This window comes from Pelmatolapia mariae, linkage group LG7, assembly GCF_036321145.2.
Source record: "Pelmatolapia mariae isolate MD_Pm_ZW linkage group LG7, Pm_UMD_F_2, whole genome shotgun sequence".
NCBI lineage: Eukaryota > Metazoa > Chordata > Actinopteri > Cichliformes > Cichlidae > Pelmatolapia > Pelmatolapia mariae.
The window spans coordinates 47,868,143-47,877,691 of record NC_086233.1 but is presented as its reverse complement, the minus strand read 5'-3'; the positions used below and the strand labels follow the sequence as shown (position 1 = coordinate 47,877,691).

The following is a 9,549-nucleotide window of genomic DNA, read 5'->3' as shown; positions in this document are numbered from 1 at the left end:
ATGAGACAGGGCACTATAAAGTGGGGGACATCACGTAAAACATTAAAATTCAAATTGAAAGTACATGTTCTAAGGCTACATGTTTACTTGGAAAATCACTGCACTGCCACAGTGCAGTGATTGGTATGAGAGGGACAGCAGCAGCAAGTGTCATCTGGTGTTCCAACTTGGGGAGGGCTTTGGAGATTTAAATGGTGTGAATATGATAGCCTTCTCTTGGTATAGCTTATGCAAGTGGAGATCTGTGTGCACCACTGGAAGTTGACAGTTCAGAGGCACTAACCTGACAAAAGGGCGGCGTAAATCAACAACAGCCAAATCATTTTGCATATCACCAAGTAAAATAATTTTAGATTAAAAAAAAAAAAGAAAGAAAGAAAAGGAGGGACTTGGCCTGAATCTCGGGCGGCTGCATGAGAAAGAGAGACAGGAGGGAGTACAAGCAAAAGGGCAAGAGGAAGCCTCCAAGGAGGTGAGTGACGGGTTTACCCTCGGAGGGGTAAAAAAGATGACTGTGGTGGAGAACCACGAAGAGACTGTGGCCGTTACTCCTTTGTTACAAGATGCTGCGGACTTGGAATCAGCAGACCAGGAGTGCAGCGAGAGGGTGGTCATAAACATCTCAGGTCTGCGTTTTGAGACGCAATTAAAAACACTCTCTCGCTTTCCGACCACGGTTTTGGGAGATCCGCGTAAAAGGATGCGCTTCTTTGATCCGCTGAGAAATGAATACTTTTTTGACAGGAACAGACCGAGCTTCGATGCTATCCTCTATTATTACCAGTCCGGAGGAAGGCTTCGGAGGCCCGTCAGTGTACCTGTGGATATTTTCCTGGAAGAAATAAAGTTTTATGAACTCGAGGAAGAGACCATAGAGCTATTCAAAGAGGACGAGGGCTTGGCTCGGGAGGAGGACCGACCGATGCCTTCCAACGAGTTTCAGCGCCAGTTGTGGCTTCTGTTTGAGTATCCAGAGAGTTCCGGACCCGCACGGATGATTGCCATCGTGTCTGTTATGGTTATTTTGATATCCATTGTTATATTCTGCTTAGAGACTTTGCCCGAGTTCAGAGAGGTCCCCGCAGTGCATGACAACCAGGTCAATGCAAGTGCGCAAGGCAAAGCGCCTAGTCCGTTCACAGACCCATTTTTCATGGTGGAGACACTTTGCATTGTGTGGTTCTCTTTTGAATTCACCATGAGGTTTCTGTCGTGTCCCAGTAAAGCGGCTTTCTTCAAAAACATGATGAACCTAATCGATGTTATAGCCATAGCTCCGTATTTCATCACCCTGGGCCTTGATCTCGCAGAGCATCAGGGCAGCAGTCAGCAGGCGGCCTCGCTAGCCATACTGAGGGTCATCCGTCTGGTCCGTGTTTTCAGGATTTTTAAACTCTCCAGACACTCAAAGGGCCTGCAGATTCTCGGGCAAACGCTTCACGCGAGCCTCAGGGAGCTGGGGCTGCTTATATTTTTCCTGCTTATTGGAGTTATTTTATTCTCAAGTTCGGTTTATTTTGCTGAAGTAGATGACTCCGAGTCTGGATTTACAAGTATACCTGATGCGTTTTGGTGGGCCGTGGTGACAATGACCACAGTCGGTTATGGAGATATGTATCCCTCCACTATCGGAGGTAAATTCGTCGGATCCTTGTGCGCCATCGCCGGAGTGCTGACTATAGCGCTACCTGTTCCTGTGATCGTGTCCAATTTCAATTATTTTTACCACAGAGAGAACGAACAGGAAGAAAACGTCCAATACGTGCACGTGACCTGTGGACATCAGCCGCAGGCCTCGTTCGGTGAAAGTGATTCGATCAAAAGTAACCAGTCGTTCTCCAAAACCGAGTGCTACCAAGAAAGCGACGACTTAGAAGCTCTGACACATCTACACGTGACTCCAGTGGAGACATACACAGGGAAACTGACGGATGTATAAAGAAGACCTTAAAAAATCTGGTGAGTTTTGTTTCAGTGGACACCCTGTTCAGGTTTCTGTGGGCGTTTCGAGCCTTTTGTCTGTAACCCACCTCAGAATGAAGCTTGGTTTGATTTCACTAAAATTAATGAAGAAAACAGTAATTCCTCCCGCGTATGTGACACACGGGTTATTGGTATTTAAAAAACAATAACAAAAACATTAAGCTCATTGCTGTGGCTTTCACACCATCAGTGAACAGTTTATGATAACAGACTCTTTTTCTCTGGAAGAGGAAATTCCATTAAACAAGCAAAAATAAAACTGGGGAGATTTTCCTGACTTCGGTATGACTGCAGAATTTTTTAAACCCTCTGTAGGTGACAATAGTGAGGTGGCCTTACTTTGTTTACGCACAAAGGCATTGGAACAACAAAGCGCACATTATCCTTTTTGTTAATGAAAACTTTTTTCTTTTTCTTTTTTTTTTATAAAACCAGAGAAAAGAATTTGGCACCAGCAATAAACAGAACCACCAAAAAATAATCGTCGTGTAAACCAGAGCTGGGATTTATGCTGGCCACGTGCGTGTCTGTATTTGGCTGCTCTGTGGAGCGATGGCTGCAGTCACGAGAGCACTTGGCGCTCAGGTGTTGATTTGTGGTGAACAGTTTTTCGTGCCCACTCTTAATCACTTTTATCCTGCTTTTTGTAAACCTTACTGCTTCACCTTAGCCCCCATGTCAAGATCTAATGACCTCTTGGATGGTACATTTGTGTGTTAACAGGGGCTCCAGCCCTCTGCGTGTCACGTTTTAATTTGATGAGATTTTCTTCTTGCAGTATAAAATCTCAAAAAATGTGAAATTCAAAGTTATCAATATGAAAGACGAGCGAAATCGTCACTATCTTTATTTTTCTTTGGGACATGTGCCTCTGTGCAACTCTGGTCTGTAAGAACAAGTGAGCTCTGTGCGCCGCTGTGTGGATGATAAACATTCATGCAGTCAGCACTCCTGCTCAGGCTCCTCAGTGCACAAAATTAACGCTTTAGCTTGAGTGTCTTTGCACTGTTGCAGTTGGCCTTTACTGATTTAGCCATAAGCCCCCGAGATCCTGCTCTTTGACTCTGTATGTATCCGGATACTTGTGGCGGTTAAGTAAGGCCAGCACATGCTTGACTGCTTTCCCTCACCTCCTAAATGTTAACGCGGTGGGTTTTGTTTTGTGCTTACTTGCAGGAGGCAAAAGATTAAGTGGAGCTTGTTGTTCCCACAGAGTCACAACAAGACACACGCGTGGCGCTCTCTTCTCCTCCAAAACACTGGATCGGTTTCTCACGGACTATTCTCGCACAGCCAGTATTGTAACCTACAGAGACATTACAGTGGAAACGCATGGAAAAGGTTCAGTCTTGCGTAATGGACATACGTTTTTGTGTTAGAAAAAAACATTCTTTTGTGTACGCTTTAAAAATGACCATGCATTCTTTGTGTATATATTGCTCCCATGCCGCTTATAATGCAACGTTGTAAAAAAAAAAAAGTACCTTTATTTTATCTTAGGCCAGAGCATTACAATGCAACGTCTGCATGACCTGAATTCATTGTGGATTAAAAATGTAATAAAATATTTATTTTTCTAATGTAAACACGAACGTGAACTTAACTTAATCCTTTTGATAAATGATTCATGAAGAAGAAAAGATACCACTTGTCATTTTTCATTGTTTCACCGAGGAGAGCAGAAAGGAGAAACACCAAACCCTTTGTTAAAAAAAAGAAAATTAAATAATAAAATCTATGCTCACTAATTAGTTCAATACGTTTTCATCACTTTTGGTGCTGAATCGTGGAAAATAGACCCAGAAGCAGACGTCGGATTGTCTTGCCACGAAACCAATTAACCTAATAAAATGTCATAGTGATAAATGAAGGGGTTTGTCTTTAAGCACATTTTAAGAAATTAGACAGAAATCCGATGACCCGATTTTTTTGTTTATTCTGTGTTTTTGAAAGTTAGAAGATGTTTCCTTTAAGTAAGAGGAGCCCATCTGCTCACACCGTTAAGTATCTGCATACAGCTCAGCAATTAACTAATGGAGCAGATTATTTACTTGCTTCGTTGTCAGTGCGTCTATTTTATTTATTTTTGTTTCGAATGAAGTTTTCAGACGTCGAGCAATCATCTGCGCTGTCCGCGGTGCTGAAAGTCATCGGCGGAGCATTATGGAAAATTCCCCACCTTTTTTTGTACACCTGCATGCCTTCAGGGGCCAAAATCTAACAGCGACTTCACCACTAAGGAACCTCTTAAACTCCGTATGATAAAGAATCGGATGTGAGAGCTGCACAGCCTGGAGAGGAAGCAATACTTTGTAGCTTTAAGGGCTTCAAACCGATTGCTGATGAGTAAAATGTAGCACACTCTTCATTAGTGCAATGTTCAAACTTACTACGCTGAATCTGGTATCGCACTGGCTCAGATACAGACTTGCGCATCGAAGTCCTTGACGCGACCATCTAACGCTTTAATCCTTAAATCATTAAGAGAAAGCTGATGCTTTAATCGCCAAACAACTGATTAGATTCTCATTTTCTAAGATATAGGTGATCTCAGATGTGACGTGGAATGGGTTCCGGGGATCTCTGTATTTTCTTTGCGGTGTGATTGCACCAGCGCTGGCACACGAGCGTTCTTGTTTTTGTGGTGTATGGAGAACTTCTGGCGGCGTGCTTTGGTAGAGCCGGTCTGCATTGCGTCGAAACCTTCCAACTCCTCCTCCTCCTTCTGCTGCCCTCCCTCTCCCCTCCCCTCCCCATCCTCTCTTCTCCCTCGCCTCCCCTGCACTTGCATGTAAAACGCACAGCAAAACATGCTTGACACTGTTGAGCAAACATTTGGACATCGCTGCTACACTTGACTCTCTCTCAGCTCACCAATGTTATTTATTTATTCATAAAAAAAAACCCAGAAACATTTCGCTCTCGATACCGCCTTGAAGCCCACTCTACCCGTCATCTTGTCTAGTGGCAAAAAAAAAAAAAAAAAAAAAAAGCAGATTTCTGCTGATGCAGTGATGTCTGGAAATGTCAAGGGCTCGCTTATTGCCCCTTAATGTATCTCCCCCCCGAACTGCAGTGCAAGATTTTCTCCTGCGGTATACAGCGAGCTGCTCACAGCACCGTGCCGCCAACGCCGCAGCTTTGCGATCCTCTCTCCTTTTTTTATTTCGCTCATTTTCCATCTCAGGCTCCCCTCACTACCCCATTTCAAGAATTCTTTTCTTTAAAAACCTGATTTTGTATCGTGCTTTACTGACACAGTTTGGATGGAGATGCGCACAGTGAGGTTCTAGGATTTTTCTTCTTCTTCCTCTCCTTCTTCTTCTTCTTCTTTTTTTTGCTGGTACAATGTAAAGTTGCCACATGACACCCACTGGCGCGCTGCTGTTGGGTGATTTTACTCGAGGATAAGACGCATTCAAGACGTTTTCAAGATCAAACCACGGTAAGCCTCGAAACTTATGTAACACTTTCTGGTTAGATTATTTTTATTCTTAGGTAGATTTTTTGGTGGTGGTGGTGTTGGGGGTGCTGGAGTGTTTTCACTCTAATGCTTTTGCACATTTCCCCCGCACTTGGGCTGCAGGGTGCTTACATGTACAAATAGTAATAACAGCTAATGTTATGCGTCATAATTCAGGCTGTTGTGAGTGGCGTAGGACAAATCACTGTTGTTCTTCTGTAAGAAAGAGATCCTGCGTTTCTTTGTCAGCATTTTACAGAAATATTTTGCAACTAAATGAAAATGCCAGTGGATTTTGTTTTTAATAGGAATTTTAAGCCAGGGTAGAAAATAACTGCCGCATCATATCACCACTAGAAAGTCACTATTAAGTTGTAGAGGGAGCTTTAAAGTGGTCATATTTGACACATTTTACAGAAATTCTCTACCACATGTGTTTCCTTACACTTTAAATGTTGGATAACTGCACTCAATGCACACCGAGAGACATAAATAAATAAATAAATAAACTGCAGAAAATGCTGAAACAGCAAATATCTTGGGCTGTTTGATCCCATTATTTCCTCCCTCCCTCTCTCTCTCTTTCTATCTCTGCCTTTCTTCCTCTCTCCTGGTGACAGAGGCAGCAGCAACAATAGCTGCAGATGCACCGGAGAGGAGCAATGGTCAAGCCAGCAAGAACCACAGTGGAGCCGCACTGAGGCAAAGCAGCCAGCCCCCCCCCTAGTATCTGGGGACGTCTCCAACAGTTTCAGGGGTGTGGGGAGCTGAGGAGTGGAAAATTTCCTCCCAATCCTGAATGCCTGCTCAGCCAGACTAACCAACACCCCAGCACAATTCCTCCCCCTCTTTTAATCACCTCCTCGTCCCAAAATGACCGTAGTAGCGGGCGATAATATGGACGAGACCTCAGCTGTCCCCGGCCACCCTCAGGACACCTACCCCCCTGACCACACTGACCACGAGTGCTGCGAGAGGGTGGTTATCAACATAGCCGGTCTTCGTTTTGAGACGCAGCTGAAAACGCTCTCCCAGTTTCCGGAGACGTTGTTGGGCAACCCGAAAAAGAGGATGCGGTACTTTGATCCTCTGAGAAATGAGTACTTCTTCGACAGAAACCGTCCCAGCTTCGATGCCATCCTTTATTACTATCAGTCTGGGGGGAGGCTGAGAAGACCGGTGAATGTCCCCTTGGATATGTTCTCAGAAGAAATCAAATTTTACGAGCTGGGAGTAGAGGCGATGGAGAAGTTTCGTGAGGATGAGGGCTTCATCAGGGAGGAAGAGCGTCCTTTACCCGAGAAGGAGTTCCAGCGTCAGATTTGGCTCCTCTTCGAGCACCCAGAAAGCTCGGGCCCTGCCAGGGGAATTGCCATAGTGTCTGTGATGGTGATCCTGATTTCAATAGTTATATTTTGTTTAGAGACTTTACCACAACTGAAAGAGGATCCAGCAGGCCGAATAGAGAGAGTGGGGAACATTACAATTTATTATAAGCCTGACATCCTTACTGACCCCTTCTTCATCATCGAGACTCTCTGTATAATCTGGTTCTCCTTTGAGTTGATAGTACGCTTCCTAGCATGCCCGAGTAAACCGGCCTTCTTCAAGAACATGATGAACACGATTGACATAGTGGCCATCATCCCTTACTTCATTACACTTGGCACTGAGTTGGCTGAAGACCCAGAAAACGAGGGGGTGGGAGAGCAGGCAACATCTCTGGCCATACTCAGGGTGATCCGTCTGGTCAGGGTGTTTAGGATCTTCAAGCTGTCGCGACACTCTAAAGGACTCCAGATTTTGGGACAGACCCTCAAGGCCAGCATGCGAGAGCTAGGACTGCTGATCTTCTTTCTGTTCATTGGAGTCATCTTGTTCTCCAGTGCTGTCTACTTTGCTGAGGCAGAGGAGCAAGATTCTCACTTTGGCAGCATCCCGGATGCATTTTGGTGGGCTGTTGTGTCCATGACAACTGTGGGCTATGGGGACATGGTCCCGGTCACTATAGGAGGCAAGATTGTTGGATCTCTGTGCGCCATCGCTGGAGTGTTGACAATCGCTCTCCCAGTGCCTGTCATCGTGTCCAACTTCAACTACTTCTACCACAGGGAAACTGAGGGAGAAGAGCAAGCCCAGCTGCTCAACGTCAGCACTCCCAACATCCCGTCTGAAACCAACTCCAGCCGCCGTAGTTCATCTACCGTCAGCAAATCAGAGTACATGGAGATTGATGGAGACATAAACAATAGCATCGATAACTTTAGGGAGGCAAACCTCAGAACTGGCAATTGCACTATAGCCAACCAGAACTGTGTAAACAAAAGCAAGCTGCTTACCGATGTTTAGTCACTAGCTAGGAATTTTAGTCTCTCTACGAGACTGTTATAGATGGAGTAGACCGTAAGTTAGGAATGCTTCATTTACCTCCCCAAAGCACTCTATGGCATTAGGCCTGCAATTATGCTCAGCTATACCGAAAGGAAACAGAAAAAAAACAAAACAAAGCTGTTAGAGTACATGACAGGTAGAAAGAATTATTATTCTGATACTACAAATATATAGTCACATCAGAGAGAAGACATTGATCATTACACACACACCAGGCTCCCTCGAGGACCCAGAGCACACGCCGTCTTCTCAGACCACAGTGTGATAATTAAAATCTTATATGCATGGAGTACAGATAACATTTCAGCAAGTTGCACAACCCACCAGAAATGACTGCAGACATGCAAGCATCTGCGGCCAAATGGTAAGCGCCAAAAAAAGTTAGGAGACCTCCCCCCCCACCCGCCACCCCCACCCACACACACCCTCCCTCCATTCCCAGTTCTCTCCGCAAAGGATCTTCTACTCGGCAAAGCACCTTATAGGAGGAAGACTGATCTCTCTTGTTTGGATATAAACAGACGGCGATCTACTTGCTTCACAGACATCTGCAATGCTGCTGTTTCATTTTTGTTTAGTTTAGTTTTTTTTCCTCAGCAGTTGCTGTAATTGTGTCATCACCAAGTGATTCAATGCCATGCCCTTTAGACGCGACACAGCACAATGAGAACGTGAGCTTCACACGAGCATGATTAGAGACTTTCCATTTTGATATCGGCATGCACAAGACATATCTCACAACACCGGAAAGGATGTTCTTTTGGATAGCTGCCTCCATTCCCTCCTACAACCCCCCACCCTGCCCCTCTTCCATTCTGTTTTCACACCGAGTGCACTGGATGAGTTTTTGGTTCGAAAATGCAAATCATTTAGAAGTATAGAAATTGAATGTTAAATCTTAAGGGAACAGTACATAAATGAGATCATAGCATGAAAAAAAAGTAACCTGCATTATGGTCTGTCAACTAAGGTACTTTTGTATCCTGGTATATTTAATGCATGACGTGAGTATACAGCTTGTTGCTAAATCTTGGCACTTTGTGGTGCCCTATTGTCAGGAAAACTAAGGAAATCAAATTCTGGATGTTTCTGAATTGTGGTCAAATATATCCAAACCTACCTTCAGGATGCAGAGTTTATCATTTAAGAGTAGGCAAAGAAACTGAATAAATATTATCAAAAAAGCATATAATCCTAATAAGCACCGATTACTGTATTAGTCAGTAGTGCACTGCATGGACCTTCTTTTTTGACAACAGAACAGATTAAAGTCATGCTTCTGTCTCCATCTCCAATTTAGGTCATGCTGGTTTTGAATCCACCGAGAAGGATATTTATCAGAAATATATTCTGACTTTAGTTGCTAGTGCCTTTACCCCTTTCATCAACAGGACCAGTGAAAGTGCCTCTGTGTTCAGCGGTGTTTGTGTGGTTGAGCAGAGCTGGTCCACCTTCTGTCTTAGTGTTGAAACCATGTTTGCTACGATGCTATGATGCCAGGTGAGCAGGTGATTTGGGTAAATATAATAGGAAAAAAAAAACAGATCCATACTGTCATGCACAAACCCGTTTTTATGCTGTCATGCACTTATTTATACCCTTGAGCAGCAATGTATTGTACTCTGCATGTTTACCACTCCACTTCAAAAGGGAATAGCCATTGTTTTGTTTTTCATGCTTTTCTTTGTGCACCATGCATCCTTTCAAGGTCT

At 44.2% G+C, this 9,549-nt stretch overlaps 2 protein-coding genes across 2 annotated transcripts; both read left to right on the top strand.

Moving 5' to 3' along the window:
- The first annotated feature begins 508 nt into the window (after positions 1-508).
- LOC134632342 (shaker-related potassium channel tsha2-like) lies at positions 509-1,939 on the top strand. The gene has a single exon (XM_063481021.1). It carries the CDS (start codon positions 509-511, stop codon positions 1,937-1,939), a length of 1,431 nt encoding a protein of 476 aa, XP_063337091.1.
- Positions 1,940-5,117: 3,178 nt separating this feature from the next.
- Positions 5,118-8,174, top strand: LOC134632341 (potassium voltage-gated channel subfamily A member 1-like). Its single transcript, XM_063481020.1, has 2 exons — positions 5,118-5,428; positions 6,067-8,174. Exon 2 carries the CDS (start codon positions 6,320-6,322, stop codon positions 7,793-7,795), a length of 1,476 nt encoding a protein of 491 aa, XP_063337090.1. The 5' UTR covers positions 5,118-5,428; positions 6,067-6,319; the 3' UTR covers positions 7,796-8,174.
- The last annotated feature ends 1,375 nt before the right edge of the window (positions 8,175-9,549 follow it).